The sequence below is a fragment of the Nothobranchius furzeri genome, chromosome 4 (assembly GCF_043380555.1).
Source record: "Nothobranchius furzeri strain GRZ-AD chromosome 4, NfurGRZ-RIMD1, whole genome shotgun sequence".
Lineage (NCBI taxonomy): Eukaryota > Metazoa > Chordata > Actinopteri > Cyprinodontiformes > Nothobranchiidae > Nothobranchius > Nothobranchius furzeri.
The window spans coordinates 69,002,467-69,025,114 of NC_091744.1; the positions used below are offsets into that span (position 1 = coordinate 69,002,467).

General features: G+C 38.7%; 2 protein-coding genes across 5 annotated transcripts; both read right to left on the reverse strand.

Moving 5' to 3' along the window:
- Positions 1-1,356: 1,356 nt before the first annotated feature.
- On the reverse strand, positions 1,357-3,488 carry pex11a (peroxisomal biogenesis factor 11 alpha). The gene is made up of 3 exons (XM_015964513.3): positions 3,282-3,488; positions 3,084-3,199; positions 1,357-2,056 (listed from the first exon to the last, which is right to left on the reverse strand). The coding sequence occupies exons 1-3, from the start codon at positions 3,335-3,337 to the stop codon at positions 1,488-1,490; spliced, it is 741 nt and encodes a 246-aa protein (XP_015819999.1). The 5' UTR covers positions 3,338-3,488; the 3' UTR covers positions 1,357-1,487.
- Positions 3,489-6,087: 2,599 nt separating this feature from the next.
- On the reverse strand, positions 6,088-8,041 carry commd6 (COMM domain containing 6). 4 transcript variants are annotated; one of them, XM_015964514.3, is made up of 7 exons: positions 7,811-8,041; positions 7,555-7,613; positions 7,403-7,468; positions 7,246-7,322; positions 6,986-7,154; positions 6,752-6,904; positions 6,088-6,666 (listed from the first exon to the last, which is right to left on the reverse strand). In XM_015964514.3, exons 1-7 carry the CDS (start codon positions 7,833-7,835, stop codon positions 6,616-6,618), a joined length of 600 nt encoding a protein of 199 aa, XP_015820000.1. In that variant the 5' UTR covers positions 7,836-8,041; the 3' UTR covers positions 6,088-6,615. The 4 variants fall into 4 exon arrangements, with proteins under 4 accessions (XP_015820000.1, XP_015820001.1, XP_015820002.1 ...); XM_015964515.3 differs by having other exon boundaries at positions 7,013-7,154; positions 7,811-8,029; XM_015964516.3 differs by having other exon boundaries at positions 7,403-7,440; positions 7,811-7,881.
- Positions 8,042-22,648: the final 14,607 nt, after the last annotated feature.

Here is a 22,648-nt window from a genome sequence, read left to right on the forward strand (position 1 = left end):
TGTTTTCATTCCTTAGAAGATCCTGAAGCATTTGGTTGACAGAAGTAACACCAAAAATAAAACACAACTGATGACAAAAGGAAATTATTTCAAAATAAAAGATTTGAATTTTTAAGAAGCTACCCCCTTGATGAAAGGGCATTTTAAATTATTTTTAATTTACCTGTTGAAGGAGCTACTGAAGGCCCCCTTTTCATTCACAAAATCGTTTCATGTCAATAATGATTTGCAGAGAGGAGAACTCTGGGCCGGCAGTATTTACTGTAGTTCAACACTGTTGCCACTTTGTAAAAGTGCTTTGTTCATATTACTGTTCTGACCAACATGTTTAAATATTTCTCTGGTGATTAAAACCTTAGGGACACCAACTCAACACTAGTTCTTAACTGCTACATGTGCTTTTAAAACAAAAGTCAGATTTTATCTCAAATTCCAGTTTTGAAAACTGCTTCCATTAATTTCATTTACTTGATAAACGTGTGCTTTAATGATTTGTTGGTACTGGAAAAACACCAGTGGAAATGTGAAATCAAGCCTTTTGTTTATATATTAGTGCTTATTATTTACTTTAGTATATATTCTATTTATTGCTCTGTGCTTTTTTGGGATTCATTTTTGCATCGTTTGTTCTTTTTTCACAGCAACACTAAACCATTGTGAAAAAAATACTGTATTTTTGCATAATTCTGACAGTGGATGGTTTATTGCATCATCCTCTGAAGAAAAGTTTTCAAAAACAAAGTGTATTATTGTCTCAGTGAATTTGAAAATAAAGCTCTTCAATTTAACAAGGCAGTGTTTGTCCACTAGAGGGCAGAGTTGCAGCATTTATGAGAAACCACATTTAAATAGAAAACAAAGTTTCACAAAATGAGGACAAATATTTCAATCAAATCAAGTATTTTGAAGTGGACCACATAAGTAGATGATAACTTTAACATCACAAACACTGGCTATTTAGGTTTTTGAATTCACCCTGAGTGTTGGATGTATGTATACATGTAAAAGAAAATATATAAAATGTACATAAATATTCCTCAAAACAGTTTTGTCAATGAATAATTTTTAAAAAGTGCATAGTTTTACTCTTAATTCCCTCTAAGTTAAGCTAATTAGTCCAGAGCGTGCAATTTAAGACTTAACCCATTCCAGCTGAGAAGCAAGTAACATGATTAGAAACTAGACTTTCAGCGGTGTCTAGTCACAAAACAGAGATTTTTAGATCACCACCACAAAGAAAAAAGAAAAGAAAAAATTTCTAATTCTATCAATTTTGTTGGAAAAATATTAATCTTGAAATCAGTGAAGAAAAAAGTATGAATTATCATTTGTTAAACATTATCCAGATTTTTTTCATTGAAAGTCATCTACAAAGTCCTCCCAATCCTAGAAATATCTAAACAGATGCATTGGGTTTTCATCTGCTGATTATCATGCAAGTCAAGTCAAATGTAAACCTTTGGCCCGACCCCACCCCACCCTCCTTATCACGGTTTGATCCTTAACGCAGGATGTGCGAGGGTTACGATGCCCATCAGAGAGGACATCAGCCCACAAAACCCAACCACTCCTGCGTTTGTTTTGTAAAAACCCAGCCTGTCCAGAGGAATGAACAGATCACATATGTTTTTCACTGTGTCCAAAGCAACAGCTGGATGTGATTTCAAGGTTTCTAAAAGCAGAAAAACAAAAGTATCCAGCTCAGGAATGACGGCTTCAGCGACGTCGCAACTCTCGTTGACATGCTGATTCAATTTGTGTTTGAACTGCTCGTCCCTGCTTTTCTTCACCATCAGGAGGAAAATGACATAAGCATCTCGGGTCAGATGCATCACCAACGAGTAGAAGTAGAAGCGAGAGGCATTCACGCTCCAGCGCTCTTTATCGATGTTGCGGACCAGGCCGACCCCTCTGGCCCAGACGACGTTATCGCAGAGGAAGTAGAGGGCACGGCTGAAGTTGGCCACAGTGAGGCACAGGCGCAGCACGCGGTCAGGAAGGTGCACGGTTTGTTTAGCAGCCACAATGGAGTTCACAGCATTTCCCAGCCTGAACACTAACGAAGGGGGAGAAACGGGTGGGTAACGCAGTAAGAATTCATTTATAAAAACAATGTGAGGTGAAAAACTTTAGCAGCAATTATCAGAAGAACATAGCAGTTTCACTTAAAAAAAGATTAAGACTATTTTTATGCTTCTAAAACCAGAAGTCCAGCTGTAATTTCACTCTGACCTTTACATTTGAAGATTTTCCTTTTAAAAAGCTTTTTCCAGAGGGATTGACTCATAAACTGTTACACAACACATTTATTAACCCAGGCAGACAGACAAAGCACTAAAGCAGCAGGGCCTCTCGGCTGCAGCTCCAACACACAGGGAGATAATTAAACGGTGCATCAACAGCCGAGTTCCCTCTGGCCTAGCAGCCATTAATATACCACTCATTTGAGGAATTTAGAAGGACAAGATCTCCATGTGTCAGTGTCTGATAGTCTGTGTCCAAGTTCAAAACGTTAAAACATTTACCCCAGGAAGGTGATCTGTGACTGATTAGATTCAACCTAAAAGAATCATATGTTTAAGAAGCAACACTATCAACGCAGACAGCGTGATCCAGACGTTTACACTGGAAGGAATGTGCCTCTTTTGTCATAACAACAAAACACGCATTAATGTTCTGGTTGTTTTTATTTAATTTTTTTTATCACTGAATAATTCACCCGAATCACCCACCTAAAGAATGTAAAAAAAAAACACTGTAATATAGAAAATATTTCAAGTTTAAAATAGGATAAAATTTAAGAAGAATTCTGATATTTTCAGAAACTGTGGATTAAAACACTGCAACATATTTTCAACAGATTAGGTAAATTTCTAATGCAAATGTTAAAAAACGTCTTATTGTGTTTATTTCCTATAAATCCAGTCAAATCTGCATAGTTTGATCACTAGTTTTAGGTTTGTGATACTATGATTTTTTAAAAATATATAAATTACAGTTTGGGAATTTATCAAACCAAATTATGTAATTTCAGTATTACTCCACTCCGAACACCTCCCACCCTGCTTTACATTTATACTCACGTTTTCGTCCAGCCCTCATGTTAGTTTCCAACTGTTGAAGTTTGGCCACAAGGTCCCTTCCTTCAGATTTGTTCCGCAGTAAATAAATCAAGAGTGAGCAGGCATACTGGGTTGTTCTGGAATAAAACAAAACAAACAAATAAGTAAATATAAATTAATTTCTACTAACCAGGTCAGAAGCACTCTTAGATCACTCACCTGAATACACGGTCCCTGCCTTGACTTTGGTTAGTAAATTTTACAACTGCCTCCATGGTTTTACCGAGCAGGAACAGCCTGTTTCTCTCAGCTAACTGCTGTCAACTTTGGTTATCCACGCCACTGCGCCGTTCACGTCGCTGCCTTCACTCCAAAATATCCGCTTCCTGTATTCAGCGGACGCATGGCTAACAGGTGTTTTGTATGTTGCCCAAAAAACAGCAAAACGCCTTAAATAAGTAACTTTTCCACGTGCTCCGTAAACAGAAAGGTTGGATAACACCTGAAAGCGAAGCGCGCTTGTTTTACTACAACCTCTTTTGGTAACGGAACACGCGGCGGAGAGATTTCGAGGACGGACCACTGCGTCTTATCAACGCCGCTCTGGGCGCTGGAGAGTGTAACAGCCGCCATATTGGATGGGTCTCCTAACTCCTAACTCTCCAAAATCAGCGCAGTGTGAGCAACTATGCCCTTTTTTTGTGCAGCGTACGGTTACAACTACCGGCGTGCAATTGAAAACAGATCACGTAGGATTACTAATGACTGTTCTAACTTACCAGATTTTATGTTAAAATTTTCCAATTTTGTGAAAAAGCTTGATAAAATGTGTATTTTAGTTGGGTAAGCACCCTCCTCAGTAGAAATTAATGCACTGGGGCCAAATGGAGGCCACTACAGCAGCTCCAATAGGCAGCACCAGTCCACGGGGCATCATAAAATTATAACCCCTACAGGGTAAAATATGTAGATTATGCTAAATTAAAAGTTTGGCAAATTCCTTCTAAAAAGATTTTTAAAGAATAGTTTGCAGGTTGAAAAAGTGTAAAAATATTCTTTTTATGGTAAATTTGTGATATGCTTTATAAAATGGCATTTTAATGATAAAATTTCCAGGACATGTGAAAATGGAGTCAAACACATTTTAAATCGTGTATAATCTGCTCATGTTAATCAAGATTTTAGGCTAAAACATTTTAATTGTCTTCGTAGTTGATGACGTTGATTTTGTCTGAAATACTAGCTGTGGGTTTCTAGTTGTAGTTGGATTGACTACATATAGTAAATGACCAATAAGACGTGATATTCCATATAAATATGGAATATAAATCTGATTTGTATTTGAATGCTTAATCACAAGACTTTAGTTCAGACTGACTATTCATGGAACACATGGTTCTGCTCTTAGTGTGAAGTGAAAATGTTCTTACCCATGTATGTGAAGTGAATGTTAAAACATTGATTCAACAATTATTACGAGGTGTGAATATACTGAGACAAAATTGTTAAATCAACAAATACTGATCTAGTGTAGTTTAAGATCTGAAATGAATCATTGCAGGAAAAATATTAATTTTAACATATTGATGCAAAGATTATTCAAACGCTTTGGGATTTAAACATCTTGTTCATTCAGCATATTTGATTATATCAACATAAGAAGTTGTAAAGTCATTTACGATTCAAGAAAGATGAACTTTATTGAGTGTGAAAGTGCAGAAAGTCTCGTCTTCCACATGGGCCTTGTCTTCCAGCACTTATTATGGCTAACTTGTTTGGCTGCAAGGTCGTAGATCCTTACTTTTCTTGTGTGGAGACCAGACAGATGTAATGCGTCCCTGGATGTGTGATGCAGTTTGTGTATGGAAATTAAAAGTGAATTTCTGGTAATTTTTAATGTAAATACTTGGCTTTTGGGTACGTTACATAGTTAATCAATTATAAAAAGTAAGAGAGTATTAAGCTCATCACTGGTATCTTCAAATGCCCAGATAATTAATGAAACTTAAGAAAATTATTCATGTTTGGTTAATGTATGTACAGTCTATGGGAGCAACAAACAATAACCCAGCTGTTATAGCTCAAAATTATATAAACTGTGTAAAAAGTCTTGGTGTGATACCAATGAGATTACGAGCAGACCTCGGGACAGAGAATGGGACTATGACAGCAATACAGAGTACCCTCCGTGATGCGCACGTGGACTACTATGCATTTTTCTTAATTTGTTTGTGCTTTTCTTAATTTGAGTTTTTCTTAATTTGTTTGTGTCTTTCAGAATGTGTATGTTATTCTTAATATTTTGGTGTTTTTCCATTTTTTTCGTGTTATTCTTAATTTGTTTGTGTGCTTCTCAATTTGTAGTTGTGTTCAGTGATTTGCACTTCAGGGCCACCGTAAAACGTAGATCTGTAGTCGTAAGCTTGATGGCCGCATTCTTACATATTCTGACCATGGAAGCAAACCTCCAGGATAAAAAAAAAACCTTTATAAATCTTTCTTTTCTGTTGTTTTGTCTTATTATCAAGAGACATCTTCTCATTTCTGCAAAATAGCTTCATTTAACATTGTCATGCAGTTTTCTATTTAAACAGCTAATTAAATCAGATTTGTGTCATCACTCCAAACACATAAAAGTCTTTTAAGGTGAAGCCTAATTTCAGTCAGGGTGCTCAGGATTCTGAGCTGCTGATCAGTTACAGTTAACCTTGACATTGTTGTTTTCAGAGGCACAAACATGATAGTAAAATTAAATGAGCAAAAAAAAAAAAAAAAAAAAACAGAATGATCAAGCCCAGCTTTAAAACGGGCCATTAAATGATTCACTGGTAAATGGGCTTCTCTGTCTGCTGGTTCACCTGAGGGACGCGCATTTAAATTAGGCTAAAAGTTGTTTTTTAAGGATAAACTCTTGATTTATACTAGAATCCAATGGGTCTTTGTTTGGTTTTTGCACCAATCATTCCAAAATTCCAATTCCATAAATATTTACTATATTTTAAACATCTTTACAGATTTTAAAGACTTTTTCCCACTTGTGTTTTTATTACGATAAATCAGCATGCAAATGCACACGTACTCTGTTAAACATGCTTGTTTAAAGCAGTCTAGACAATGCTTTAGTTTTATTTAAATAATTGCAAAATTATTTAATGACTGCAGCTTTTAGAAATCTTGTTGGCGTAAGCCCTATATGATCCATGTCATGACAAATAAAAATGAACTAAATGATGTAATTCCTGAAAACATTTCACCTCATAAACCATAACAGTCAACAAGCAGAACTGCAGGAACTTTTCAAACAGGCAGCTCATAAACATCTTCAGAAAAAAAAACAGGGTCATAAGTCACAGGAGTAAACAATAAATGTGTGGCATTTTTTGTAATCGGTCATAATGAAGCATCATTTGTGTGAGGAGGAATTACGTACATGTACGCTCTTAAATCATGAGTTCCTTCCAATTAATCACGTAGGAGCTTACATAATTTGCGACAAACCGACAAAACACAAGTTGCTTCGTGGTCAAAAACCGGAAAAAGCAGCTTCTTAAAATCATACGGTCTCCATAATCGCTGCCATCTCCTTCAGCTGCTTGTGAAAATTCTGCAAGAGCAGGGAAAAAAAAACAGGATGTAAACATAAAACTCTATTTTCAATCATTCATTTCCAACTATTAACTGATGCAAACCTGGAACTGCGGAATGGTCATTTCGAATGACCTCTGGCTAATCTGCCCAGAGGGCTCAAGGACCTTTAGCAGCAGCGAAACATAAGGAGAGTTAAGAGATCGACAGGTGTCGGAGCTCACCGCCATCGCCAGCTTCCACTGCACGTCCACCAGCTGCAGCAAAACAAGTTTCAAATTCCATTAATCTAGAACCAAAAGAGTCAAAAAGCTGTGCAGTTTTGAACTCAGACATGCCTGACAGGTGCTGAGCATGGAATGAACCTTTTGTTGGGCATGAACCGACGCACCATGTTCACTCCACAATGTGCACAGCACCTGGATGGACGCCTTGCACCACTTGTTACTGCCTTCTTCTAGCTTTGACACAAGTTCATCAGCAGAGAGGTTCTTCTTCCCAGCCGTCCTAGAGATTCAAATCATCATTGTGACACCTTAAAGGAATAAGGCCCATCGAGTGCCTGAATAAAAGTACGCAAAACTAGCATAAATAATACCTGAACGTGAGGATAAGAAATCTGATCATGTGTTGCTGAGCTTCATGATCAAGAGGGACCTCAGCCGTCTGAAATCTCTGCTCAGATGATGAACAGAAATGTAAATTTAGAAAGCAGAATTACAAAAAAACAAACAAAGAAAGAAAGTTTGACTCACGTGAGAAATGTCAGCCGAATCTACTCCACTCGTCTGCCCTTGAAGATAAGACAGAATATCCTGACACTGAAAATGATAAAGTCAGCATCCCATCCTGGGTCACGAATGCTTCTTGTATTGAATCTTCCTTCCTAAAAGCATCATTTACTTACAGTCTCTCTTAACACATCTGGGGGGAGTCTGCAGATGTTGCCCACAACACTGTTGACGCCTGAAACACAGAAGCAAAGCAGTTCCTGTTACACAAGAGTTCACCTATATGTATGTCGATGTTCACAACTGTCAAAAGGATCAAACAGGTAGATAAGACGACAGGGTGGCAGGATACGTGAGTGATTAAAGCTAAAAATAATGACAATCTATCCGAATTGGTTTTAAAAAACAAGAAAAGCAATCGAAAAAAATCACCATGCGATTCTTCTGCTGCTGGCATCTTAAGTCAGGCTGCGGGTGTCGATTGATGCCCTTTTTACTAAAGTTGCTCCTCTCCAGTGGTTTATTTTTACCTTGCGCTGTGTTTATTTTCGTCTTCAAATATAATTTATTTAGAAATAATCTCATAAAAAGGCTCCTCTTTGAGGAAATCGCTGCTTTTTTGTTTTGTTCAGTGAACACTTCCGGGTGCGTATCTTCTTCCTTGTCTTGATTAGCATTTCCTGTAAATCCCTTCAAAATAAAACACACAGTTGTTCGGGGAAACCAGCCAGAACGCCTTCAGTCATTAAAACTACGAAACTTCCAAAACGCGATAATTCCATTTTAACTATCAATGTTAAACTACTAGATAAGACTAACTAGATTAAGTCAACGACATAAAGTAAAGCTATCACCACATCAGCGCTACAAACACATCAGAGCATGCGTTCTCTAGCGGCATCAGAGCGAAATTATTTCCAAAATGAATTCAGAGGGATTTTCTACCAATTTCTAAATGTAGTTACATCATTTGACCAGCATTGGTTTGCAATTTCTAATCATACATGACAGATATAAAACTATTAGTTATTGTTTGAGGACTAATAAAGACGCAACTACATACACACACATTTCTAAATAGGTACACATGTTTTTGGTCTAAATAGAAAAAATATTCATGCATTTTGATTTTAACTACTTCAATAAAACATACCAAAAATAACATAAAAAATAAAAATGCAAGTTCGTCTTGTTGTTATTAATATTTTTGTTATGTAAAAAACAAATACAATTATCTTACTTGTAGTTGGTCATTTGACTTGATTAATGGTAACATGCTCTGTCTATTAGGAATTTATGTTTATTATTTAGGTCAACTGAATGGAAACACGAGAGCTCAACCCTTTAATATCTGGCATTGGAGAGTAAGGATTTTTCCGTCCTCTGGCGGCCATAAGCTGTTACTACATCTTGTTGCAAACTACATTCCACTTACTAATTTCTAAGACCAATAAATGCCCAACTAAAAACACAGAGATTCATACACACATTGACGTGCTTTTTAAATTTTTATTTTATTGTTTTAAACAGGGAATAATTAATCCATTCTGATTTAACAATACATGTATAAAATACTTAAATAAAATAAAACCAATTACATAAAAATACCCATGAATTGATTGAAACACAGTTATTTTAAATGTTGTTTTCATTTTTTTGTCTAAATAAACTTTTAATCTACTTACTTGTAACTGGTCATTTCTCTTGATTGATTGATCGATTGACTGATTGATTGATTGATTGATTTCAAATACTTAGGACAACTGGATAGAAACGTGAGAACTCAACCATTTTTTAAATTTTTTTATTATCTTTATTTCATTCAATAAAAAATAACACAACAGATACTAAACAATATTCATAAAAACACAATATATATTTGAATGAAAGGGAGCAGATAGAAGAAAAATCTTATTATTTCTGCACCCTTTTTAAACTTAAATATCAATTTATATTTGTGCAGTCCCTCACCAGTTCTTTCAGTCCCGTAACTGTTCACATTTGTTAATTATTATGTCCACATCAATTGTCCGTTGTCATATCCACTCAACACACGTGATTTAATGTGTAGACTGAACACTTTTAGAGTTCTTGACTCTTTCCATTCTCTGTCCAGGCAATTCCACAACTTCACACCATTCACAGATATGCTCATTTCCTTCATTCTTGTTCTAAATCTAGGTTTTTTGAAGATTTCAAATCCCTTCAACGAATAACTGCTATCTCTCTTTTCAGATATATGCTGAATATTCTTTGGCAATGTACCTTTATTTGCTTTATACATTATATGCAATATTCTCCAGTTGACCAAATCATGAAATTTAATTACTTTATATTTTATAAATAATGGGTTAGATGGAGCTGTACTATGAGTGTTGTCTATAATTCTCATTGCTCTTTTCTGCAAAACAAACAAAGGTTGTGTATACGTTCTATATGCGTTCTATATTATCTGGCTTTTGAGAGAACGATTTTTTCCGCCCTCTGGCAGACACAAGTTATTACTACAGCTTTCATAAATGTCAACAAAATACAACTCATCGGTGATTCCTGTAGATTCCCGCAAATTAAAACATACCACTTACATTTTTAAATGTCTTGTATATGAAAAAATAGTTAGAAAAATACTCCAGGAATAGTAAAAAAGTTATTTGGTAAAAATACTCCTGGACAACTGAATAAATGTTTGATCAAAACAGATGCTACTTGTTTAATAAAATAAATGACAAGTTTAAGTTATATATTATGACAATGTGGTTTAAAGGGCAAACTAGAAAATAAGTAAAAAGAACATTTTAAAATAACAAACAATGGTAGAAGAAACACATTTCCAAATCACTCTAATTCACAGTAAATAAATAATAATGAAAATAAATGAATAATCTGCTGCCTCTCTCCCCCCCCCCCCCCCCCCGGAAAACCTGTGAAAAACTCTCGGCTAATAATCTGCAGATCTACTTCTAACCAACCTGCTGGGACTACCGCTACACTGAGCCTCTTCCTCCCAGCAGCTTCAATTAAACCTTTAAACTCAGCGGCGTGCCCAGATCTTTTAAAATTGGGTGGCCCAGGTGAGGCACAATTTTGTGCATGGGTGGCACCAATGGTTGTGCTTTTTTTGTTTTACCTCCAAGCCTTTTGTGGACAATGAAAAGCCTATTTAAAGGTAAATTAGTGTGGTGGCACCTGGGGTGGCCAATCAGATTCCAAAGGTGGCATGTGCCACCCCAGGCCACTCCCTGGACACGCCCCTGTTTAAACTAGCTCTCGTCTGGATCTTTCATAGCTGAAATACTTATATATTTTTTCCCTTTTTTGTATAATAAAATGCATAGAGTTTTACAAAAAATGTTAAGACTTCTCAGAAGCATCCTGTGAGGTGATGAAACTACAAAAAGCACCGATGGTTTCAGAGACAAATGTAGAGCTGAGTCAGCAGCAGCAGAGAAGTCTTCCTGTCTAAGAAATGAAACAACCCTGAAATCAAATAAAAATCACAGTTTTAAGAACCAGATTTGGTGGTTGCTTCTAATTTCAGGTGAAAAAGTTATAACTTTATTACATTATTTTTAGCCTAAGCTAAACGCTTTTGTTTTCATATCATCTTTCAAATGTATTAATGTAGATTATTTCATGACTGCATTACAGATTTTAGTCCTCCTTCCTCATCAGCCATACCTTCCCTGATTTAATGTGCTTGATACTAAAATTGCTTGATTCTCAGCCTTAAATTGCACTTTTGCAAATGGAAAGTTGAAGGAGCTAAGTAAATAAAATGTTGAATTTAAATATTATAATCAATATAATAGTTGAAGTTTCCCTTTATAGCTAAGCTCAAAACTCAAACAAAAACATAAATGCTGTCTTTACTGATGTGTTGCAGAAGGCTCTGGTGGGTAGAGGGAGAAAAACAAACTTTTGAGATAAATAAGAAAAAAAAGATTTTATGTGAAAGTTAGACTTTCTTCTACCTCTAGAGGGCGACACAATACTTTACCATATTTCTTTTAAAAACGTGCGGCTTGGATGGTTGTTAACCCTCTCAGGCTCAAAATAAGGTTTGATAAAAGGACGAACAACTAAGTCCTTCAGGGGTACCTCTGAGTTAAAAAATGATCATGAAATACGTATGTGGAGTAACCAGGTAGGTAGGTTTTAATGTTGTAAATCTGCAACGCCTGCCTCCAGAGGATTAAAAAATATTATAAAGAAATAAACCTTACGCTGACCTTGACCCTGAGAAATAAATATATAAAAATCCGGTAGTTGCAATAAAAATATATCTTTCAAATCTTTGAGTTCTGAATATGGTGTAGGAAAGTGACCTGACGAACAAAAAATAATGAAATTACATTTATTATTTTCTGAAAGTAAACTGCATCAAATTCCCTGCATGGCTTTACAGCCATTTTATTTGTAAAAACATTCAACTCGCACAACTCTAAAAACATAGATTTAATTTAAATAATACTAAAATGAATTTAGCACAACAGACTTTATATTCTAATGTCATTCTAGTCTTTTTTTGTCTCACAGTGTCCAAATCGTATAACCTTTGAAATGAACCAAAAAAGTCTCCTGCCTCTTGACTAAAAAGTGCTGCTCTTATTTTCATTTTAGAAGAACTTTATGAAAATGTGTATGTTCCCGACTGAGTAAATATGACTCTACTGTCCAGTGTGGAACTGAATTATCAGTTCAGTTAGTTGGATCTGTACATTTCTTCTGATGGATGAAGTGTGGCTGACTCTGGACTAAAAGCTTAATCTTTTATTCATCTCAATCAAATATCTTATTCCTCAGTTTATTTTTCACCGTTGCACCGTCAGGAGTAATCTAATTAACTTAACTTTTAGACATCAAGTGTTACAATAAATGATTTTAACAGACCCCTTTAAAGATTTTGCACGATTTATGATCAATAGTACGCTCGGCCCATAATGATAAAATCTAAGTCCCCTCCTGGCACTGTTTGGACCTATATCTCATCAGTCCAGTCCAAGTGAGCTTTTATTTTCTAAATAATAATAATAATAATAATACTAATAATAATAATAATAACTTAACCACTGATGCACACATGACCTTATACGCATTTCTCCTCCACAAGCTGACCACATATTTCCACTAAATGCTCTAAAATAGTTAATTAAATTAATCAAATTAAGAATTAAACAGCTGAAGGGATTGGTTTAATGCCAGCTTTGACCAGAATGAACTTCAACACCATAATATTGTTTATTGTTTTGTCTAACTGCCGCATTACAGTGGACAAAGCAGCAAGATGCATTTTATACAGCTTAAATGGGTGCAAAAAAAGGTTGTTTTAGGAGTTATTTATATAACAGCCCAGTTGCATGCACATCCTTCTGCAAAAGGTAAATTATCTCTTTCTGCAGAAATGAAAAGGCCTCTGACATCATTATATAGAAGCAAATTTAACTTGTCGCATCCTTAATGAATGCAAGGAACTCGGCCAGTGTTGAATGACATTTTAACGATTCAAATGTTTATTTTTTTCCTTTAGAGAGCTGCAGGGGAAACAAAAGAACAAATTAGCATTAGTATGATAAGTTTTTATTATTTCCCAGGTCCTGCCGGTGATACAAATGTACGGACTTCATCATGTTCAACTTTAGTGAGCTGCTCTTTTTGTTTCTGTAGTTCAGATTTTGTACTGTCATTTAAAAATCCCACAATGTGCATTACAAAATCCTCCTTATGCAAATATATGCCTATTGGTTATGTTTAAAAGTAAGAAATCTGAGTCATTTTAAGTAAATTCTCAAACATTTTCAGTGACACATTGTTGCAGCCAACAAGGTCAAGGGATTCCACATAATTTGACCCAAATTTGTATTTAGAACTTCAACAACACAGGACGTGAGGCTGCACAACTGTACGTCTGAGGTGGTAGTGTGCAGTACTGGAGCTCCGCAGGGTATGGTGTTCTCACCCTTTCCATTCACCTTTTAAACCTTGAACTTCACCGACACCAGCAGCTGTTACTTGCAGAAGTTCTCAGATGACTTGTGTGTGGACTGGTGTAAGCGTAACCACCTTCGCTTGAACACCAGTAAGACAACGGAAATGGTGATTGACTTCCAGAGAAACACTCCTCCTCACTCACCAGTAATCATACAGGGAGAAGACACTGAGGTGCCTGGGTGTTCACCTCAACAATGAACTGAACTGGTCCAACAACGCAGATGCTCTGTATAAAAAGGGCCAAAGCTGCCTCCAGCTCCTGAGGAGACTGAGTTCCTTCAGGGATTGGTTTAATGTCAGCTTTGACCAGAGTGAACTTCAACACCATAATATTGTTTATTGTTTTGTCTAACTGCCGCATTACAGTGGACAAAGCAGCAAGATGCATTTTATACAGCTTAAATGGGTGCAAAAAAAGGTTGTTTTAGGAGTTATTTATATAACAGCCCAGTTGCATACACATCCTTCTGTAAAAGGTAAATTATCTCTTTCTGCAGTAATGAAAAGGCCTCTGACATCATTATATAGAAGCAAATTTAACTTGTCGCATCCTTAATGAATGCAAGGAACTCGGCCAGTGTTGAATGACATTTTAATGATTCAAATGTTTATTTTTTTCCTTTAGAGAGCTGCAGGGGAAACAAAAGAACAAATTAGCATTAGTATGATAAGTTTTTATTATTTCCCAGGTCCTGCCGGTGATACAAATGTACGGACTTCATCATGTTCAACTTTAGTGAGCTGCTCTTTTTGTTTCTGTAGTTCAAATTTTGTACTGTCATTTAAAAATCCCACAATGTGCATTACAAAATCCTCCTTATGCAAATATATGCCTATTGGTTATGTTTAAAAGTAAGAAATCTGAGTCATTTGAAGTAAATTCTCAAACATTTTCGGTGACACATTGTTGCAGCTGTAATGTGAGGAAATATGGGTTTTCTGTGCAAAAGGTCATTTGACTCGGCTGGGTCAAAGAGCTGGGTCGCTGAGAACTTTCACCCACAGATTGAGACCTTTGCAGACATGAAGTCTGCAAGAGTCTGCTGGAAACCATAACATCTGAACACCTGCAGTACCAGAAGAAGGAGTTCTCATGAACAAGTAGTCATAACATAACAAGTCTTAAAACTTCCTTTCTTGATTTTAATGTTAAAGAATAATCATTATCATTTTGCTCATTATAAATGTGTTTAATCAAATGAATGATTCTTATGCTTTGGGTAATTATAATGGATTAATGAATCCATACTTAATTAGATAATGTTTGAGGATGTTTGTTACCGACCTTCACACACACTCAAGCACACACACACTCAAACACACCCACACACAGATTCTCACAGTAAACTCCAAAACACATTTGCTGACGCACACGTTTGCTTTGAGAAGAGAAAGGCTTTTGGTAAGTTTCAGTCTTATGATGGCAGTTCGTGCTTGACAACGAAAGAGAGAGGACCTGAAGAAACCGAAGGGGGGACAGAGCCGGTTGGCTCGTTTCTCCCCCCCCTCACGCTGTTCCTGTCAGCCAGGCAGAATAGCTGAATCGCAACTTCTAACGCAGACTCATACAGAGTCTTTGATTTCTGAGTGAATTAACTTAAGAAAGCGCATCGACAAAACGCTTTACCATCAACGTGTACCGAGGGCAACTCTGGACCGGTTCGCGGCGCATCTTTGTCTTCTTTGCCAGCCAAGGTGCCCTGGATGAAACATCATCCTAAGGTGACATCCTGGGTCCAACAGGGGGTCGGATTTTCGGTGAGGCAGAACACGACAGATAGCGTTTTGATGCATCTTTTCCAACTAAACCTAAGTTTATTCAAACCATCACTTTTCACTCAGACACCTGTTTCTTCCTGAAGCAAAATCAGATGCACACACGCATTCATCTCACCTCATGTTCAATTCTCACTACACTTTGCACACACGCATCCATAATCACATCATATCACTCTCAACCTTCAGCACCTCCAACACAAGGCCTATTTGAGCAAGAACAGCATATCAACTGTTAAAGATTGTCCCACAAAGTTGCCAATGTTGATTGTTATTTCCTGTTTGTCAATTTCAAAATCATTAGTTTGGGCTCTGGGATCATGTATCCCCAGCGAGAGCAGCCCTATGGCGCTCAGCCACTGTAGCCACAGGTGGGAGGGAGATCTTGGGAGGAGCGCAGAGCACATTTGACACCTGCAGGTTGATGACGTCGCCAGGCTGAAGTCCACCAATCCGAAGGCAGGGGGGTAGGTCGGGTTTTCACAGCATCTGTCTGCATTCCTTCGTGGGGGTTTGTTGTTGGCATTCACAAGGCTGCCATGGCGTCAGATTCGGATAACAAGACTTTGTTTGGGTCAGGCAGAGATAATTTTCCTCTCTGCCTTGAAGTCTGTAACTGATCATTCAAGTCCTCCAGTGAAGCCAATTCAGGTTTTAAACATCTCCACACCGTCCAGTGATCTCTGAGATGACATCCATTTTGCGCACTAATACTGGTATCGCAGCTAGAACATTGACCAGCTTACGATTCACCTCGAGTAACGACCCAGTCTGTGAGGTCTCCACACGGACGGTGCTTTCCGTGGGTGCGGGTCGCCCTCCAATCGCTCCTGTCTTCCCAAATTTCCAGAAAACCAGATATCCTCCCACTCCAATCAGAAGAAATCCAGTGATCATCAGGCCAAATATCCACACATCTTCAACATCCTCAATGGACAACTGAGAGAGGCATACGATCTTCCACTCCCTCCAGGAATCGAGCATATGTCCCGCTGTGTGTGTACCTTGCGGGCAAGTGGGAGCCCCCTCCTCCATTCTCATCGTAGAAAAAATCTTGTCAATCGGATTGAATGACCAATTAATTAAATCCATTCTAAAAAATAGGGGTTTTCAGAAGAAATGCAGAGAAACTCTCTGTGGGCAGACAGGACAAAGAGCCTTGGGAAAAAAAGATAAGGGAGCAAAAGCAGAAGCTTCTGTACTCTGCGAGTGCCAGAAGTGAGCACCACCTCACCCCTGCCACATGGACCTCAAGGGATAAAGCATCAATCCTGCTCAATGGTCATCTTTCTTTGCAGGGTCACCCATGAAGACAGTGGGAGGGTTAAAGACGTTTTATCTACACATTTACTTTGGTCTCTCAAGTATAAATGAATGCCTTGTAAGTCAAGCTCTGGCACTCCTGTTTCAGGAAGTAGAAGTGAGCCACAGCAAAGTCGCACAAGACAGCAGGTTTTGAAGTCTTATCCCTGATATTTGGACATCTCACCTCTGATTGGCTAACAGCAAAACTACTCTACCATTAACACTGTTTTTTCTGCAACGTTAATGTTTTATCTTCTTAAATAACTCAAATCTGAGTTCTGCTGTGTGGTTGAGTTGCTAATGCTAACAGTTTGTTTCTACTAGCTGAGACGCGCCCTGATCTCTCTGCTAAACCAACACAGCCTTCCCCGTCGTGACGCGTGAGTCTGTGAATGCTAATTTGACAATGTGACGTAGATCTGAATGACTTTACTAATCAAAAGTGTTTTCCCGTCTATTTTCTATCAGCGACCAGAAAAGCGCTGGTGCTCCTGTTTCAGGAAGTAAAAGTTAGGCGGAGAATTTGGGAGCAGAAGATGGCAGGATATATCGCCTCTGATTGGCTAACAGCAGAGTGACTCTTCCACTGCATCCTTTCGTTCTGCAATGTTGATGTTTTATCTCCACAGATAAGCCAAGCCTGAAGGAGTTCTGCCATGTTGTGGAGTTACTAAAGCTTCTACTAGCCAAGATGTGCTCTGCTCTCCTCTGGGTGCTAAAGCAACACCAGCCTTCCCCGTCACGAGCCAAGATGGGTGAGTCCATGAAGGCTAATTTTCAGTATGACATGGATCTGACTGTCTTTTCTGATCTGAGTGTTTGCCCATCTATTTTCTGTTGGCGGCTCAGGAAATACGGTAGAAGACCATTTTCAGTCAGCCTGGATGTAAAAATGAGTTATTCATATTTCAAAACAAGTAAAATGGTAAATGGCCTGTATTTGATATAGCGCCTTCTAGAGTCCTGGAACCCCCAAGGGTTACAACACAATCAGTCATTCACCCATTCACACACATTCACACACTGGTGGGGATGAGCTACGATTTAGCCACAGCTGCCCTGGGGCACACTGACAGAGACGAGGCTGCCGAGCACTGGCGCCACTGGTCCCTCCGACCACCACCAGCAGGCAAGGTGGGTTAAATGTCTTGCCCAAGGACACAAGGACAGCGACAGACTGAGCGGGGCTTGAACCTGCAACCTTCTGATTACGGGACGAGCACTTAACTCCTGTGCCACCGTCGCCCCAGTAAAAAGTAAAAAAAAAAAAAAATAACAGTTTCTTGGTGAACTTGGTCTTTAAACCAGGTTCGGATTTTTGATTTTGATGAAGCTGTGATGAGTACTCAGATGAGCACTTTCATGAAATTAAATAATTTCAAAATCCTCCAATGTGACACTGATCAGGGCAAACGCACCATGACACTATAAGAGAAGTGGAGTCCAAGTCTTCCACGGCTTGTTGGAGGCAGGAATGCTTAAATAAAGCTCTCCGTGGGAGATTTAGTAATTAAATGCACGGAGGATTTACAGCTGATTGATCATCTGATATGGCCTCATGCTGAGATTAGTCGATGCTGCGGCTTGCGGACTGTACCTGTTGTCATGGTAATAAAAACATTATATGCAGCATCGTACTAAAAAAAGTCTCCTTTTTAAGTTTCTGACCGACAAGGTGACAGCAGTTGAGACATTTTGACCCAGACTCAATTACTGAAGCAACACTCCCAAGTAGTCAGGGTGGAGTGCTGATGAAGAAAATCTGGGATGTTATGGGATGTACAGATGCCTTCTGAAAGGAGACTCGTTGCTACGGGATGTGCATCTGATGAAATTTTCTGTGCAATGTAGGAGAACATTGCATAGCAACAAAATGAGCTGTATCACAAGCAGTCATAATGTAGTGGCTGATCAGTAGGCATGAATTACATAGTTATACTATGCTGCGCACACGGCTGCGCAGTGGCGCAGTGGTTAGAGCTGTTGCCTTGCAGCAAGAAGATCCTGGTTTCGCTTCCCGGCCTGGGATCTTTCTGCATGGAGTTTGCATGTTCTCCCTGTGATTGCGTGGGTTCTCTCCGGGAACTCACAGTCCCACAGTCCAAAAACATGACTGTTAGGTTGATTGGTCTGTCTATATTGTCCTTAGGTGTGAGTGTGTGTGTGCATGATTGTTTGTCCTGTGTGTCTCTGTGTTGCCCTGCGATGGACTGGCTCTCTGTCCAGGGTGTACCCCGCCTGATTGCCCGTTGACTGCTGGAGACAGGCACCAGAGGATGGATGCTACACACACACACACACACACACACACACACACACACACACACACACACACACACAAACACACGCACACGCACACTCACACAAACAAATAAATGCATAGACATGCCATGCATGCTGAAGAGCCAAAAAGATGAAGTGAAACTATTTTTAAAATGTCAGCTCTGCCAGCAGATCTCATCTGGTGTTGGACTCTGATTCAGGATCTGGAGAGGTTACAACCTCACACCCCGCATCTCACTGCAGCCTTGATAGCAGAATAGCTTAGGGGATATTTTTAGAAGATCTGTGAGGCAATGGAGTCATGCAAAAGCATAAGACTTAAGAAAATCAAGCAGACCGCTCATTTAAAGCATAGTAACTAGGAAACAAAGGTTTTGGTGAGCTGATATCATGCACTGCAGATTGCAAAAATCTGCTTTTCTCTCAGAGTTTTAACCAAATAGATAATTTTCTTATTAAGCATTTTTAATGATACCAGCATTATTCAATAAAAATATTATACAACATCAAACATAAGTATAAAAAATGCTTCAGCGTATCAACACTTTACGGCGCGCACCAGGCCAAGATGGCTCAGCAGAGGATGCTCCTGAACTTTAGAGTGTGAGAGCCTTCCTTCCTCCATTCCCACCACCTTTTACAGCAGCACAAATGAGAGTACCCAGACATGCTGCATGACATCTTAGTGCCACAACTGCAGAAGAACTGACAGAAGGACTCTGCAATGTTTGGTGAAAATGGCTGAGGGAGTCATCAGTGTCTCACTGTCCTCCTTAGAGTCTGTTTTCAAAGAAAGTTGTAAGAAAAAGTCCCTAATAGGATGAAATCTTCCTCTCACTCTGACTATAAACTTTTAATCTTCTGTCATCTGAAACAAAACATAATTTCATTAAATCAGGAATAAACAGCCTTATTCCTCTGAAAGCTGCAGTAACCATAAACATGAATATGTGGGATGCCACATTGGGCACTGGAGAGCGTAACATCATCGCTGGCATATTGGGTGGGTTCCTCACTCCCCAAAACCAACTGGAGTCAATGCAGGGTGGGCAAATATACTCATTGCTTGTGCAGCCTACAGTTGCAACAAATATTGAAAACAGATTATGTGGGATTGACTTTTCTAGCTTACCAGTTGGGATTTTAATTTTTTTCCCTGTCCTGTCCGGCTGTGAAGCAAACAGAAGGCTGGTGACAAGCCTTACAAATGTACTCTCAGGTGGAGCATCAAAGCTTCTGCTTTAATGTCACGCCTGATACTAAAAACTTTATTGTCAGTGTTTTTGGATGCTTTTTAATTCCGACCAGACACGGAGACAGAGGTGAAAGAGAAAGGAAGAGACAAAAGAGGTTGGGGGGATTCCACAAAGGTAAACAATCAATGATGAACAGTGAAGGAACTATATCTCTTACCTGGCCAGGGAACACCTTGGGATTCCCCCGGAGGAGCTGGCCCAAGTGGCTGGGGAGAGGGAAATCTGGGCCTCTCGCCTTAGGCTACTGCCCCCGCAGCCCGACTCCGGATAAGCAGATGAAAATGGATGGATGGATGGATGGATGAAAGTTAAAGTATTCTTTCAGCCTTGGGTATTTTAATATTTCATGTGCACTGTTATCAGATTACTTCAGTCTTCTGCTCACTGTAGTCTAAAACCTAGAAAAAGAGGATTTAGTGGACAAAAAGTCATCTAATCATGTTGTTGCTGTGCAGTGCACAACACAAATGAAAGTATGCAGCTAATTGTTGGCTAAAATTAGCCCCAGCAGAGACTAATTATGATACAATTATACATAAAACATTATTGGCATGTTTGATTCTGAAAGCTTTATGAAAAGTAGAAGCATTTTCACTGATTGCTATGAAAATCATTTCAAAGAGGAAATTTCTGTTTTTTTTCCAGTATTTGACCAAATGTATATTTTTCTCATTATAACAGGATAAAAGCTTACTTAACCTTTTCATGCATAATGGTCACTACAGTGGACAACTATCAAAATTGTCATCTTTTTTTCTATTAAGCACAGCTGTTGAAGACTTTATTGCATTTGAGGCAGTGAACACCCTGGGCGGGGTCATTAATCCATCACACTTATGGCCTTTTGACTGGGCTGGTTCTAGTACCATAGAATAGAATAGAATAGAATAGAATAGAATGATCCCACAGTGGGGAAACCCACTTGTTACTGCAGCACAAACACTTTGAGATTATTTTGAAGAAAAAAAAAATCAAAAGTACATGTTTATACAGTACACATAGGCAGTAAGCTATTTTGTAAACTTCGACCACTAAAAAGGACACAAATCAAAATGAAACTTGGGTTCCAGAACTATGCTGCATAAAGGACACAGACATACTATGTAAATCCAGTACTGTATTGCACAAGTATTGAACACATAATATTGCATTGATGTTATTGGGCAGCAGTAGCTCAACAGGTTGAGCGGGTTGTCCAGTAATCGGAAGGTTGCAGGCTCCCGACAGAGAATTCTGCTGTTGTGTCCTTGAGCAAGACACTTAACCCACCTTGCCTGCTGGTGGTGGTTGGAGGGTCCGGTGGCGCCTGTGCTCGGCAGCCTCGCCTCTCATCTCCACCAGTGTATGAATGAGTGTGTGAATGGATGAATGATACACTATAGTGTAAAGCGCTTTGGAGTCCTTACTCTGAGAGGCGCTATACAAGTGCGGGTCATTTATCATTTATCATTTACCAGTAAAACTGAGGAGTTATACACTTTTACAGCAGGGGGGATGAATTCAATTCAAAGATACTTTATTAATCCCAGAGGGAAATTAGAGTTTTTATTTATTTATTTTTTCAAGCCTCTAAAGGAGCTGTCCATGGTCTCCACAGTGGAACGTAGTGGGTGGGAGGTATTTTTTTTTTAAAGATGGAGGTCATCTTAACCCAAACCCTCAACTGATCCAGTCGGCAGCCCAGAACTAAGCTAGCTTTGTTAACTAGCTTTTTCAGCCTCTTTCTGTCTCATTCAGAGCCACAGCAGAGTGGATAACAGAGCCAAAAGGATTTTAGCAGATTTTAGCAGATGGGAATTATCTCTGATGGACCTCAGCCTCCTCAGGAGGTGGAGGCAGCTTTGACCCTTCTTATACGGGGCGTCTGTGTTGTTGGACCAGTTCAGTTTGCTGTTGAGGTGAACACCCAGGTACTTTTAAGGTATTCACTACCTAAATATCTGCACTCTAGATGTTTACCTAAACACCCTAAACACATCTGCACTCATTTTAAATGTGTTGATGTAAAAATGTTGTTTATCTCTCAGAAAAACAAGGACATGTCAAATGTCATCACATACCATTCGATTCAAATTCGAATTCAAAAATACTTTATTAATCCCAGAGGGAAATTAGAGTTTCAGTAATTCTGAGATCAGACATACATACATAGACACATGACAAGAAATGGTGACTGTGGTCATTCGCAACCCGAGTAGCGCTACCTTAATCAGCTGACTCTGATCTGTTCGAGGTTTTTCAATCAGGGTTCAGGTCTGGCCATAGCACAGAGTCAGCTCTACTGAGGGTCCTAAATGACATCTATCTGGAGCCCTTTTCAGATAGACATTCTGGAACATTTGTGGACAGTTCAATCCGGTTTTTAACCGGAACTGTGTTTTCAGACACACCACTTTTGTAGCGGAACTTGTCCTTTCGGCTGCGTTCACACAGCAGGGAAAAGTTCCAGATGTCTGACGGCGGCGGGGTGGTGGTGGGGGAGAGAGAGAATCGGACTTATGTTAAGAAGAAGAAGAAGAAGAAAATATCATTTCTATAGCGCAGACGCGGCGCCAGGCGTAGCTTGGTATTGCTATAGCAACCACAAGATTTGACCAAGCAACTGCTTAGCAACCCTGATTATGTTGTAACAAAGATTGTATAAAGTTTTTACATTAAATAA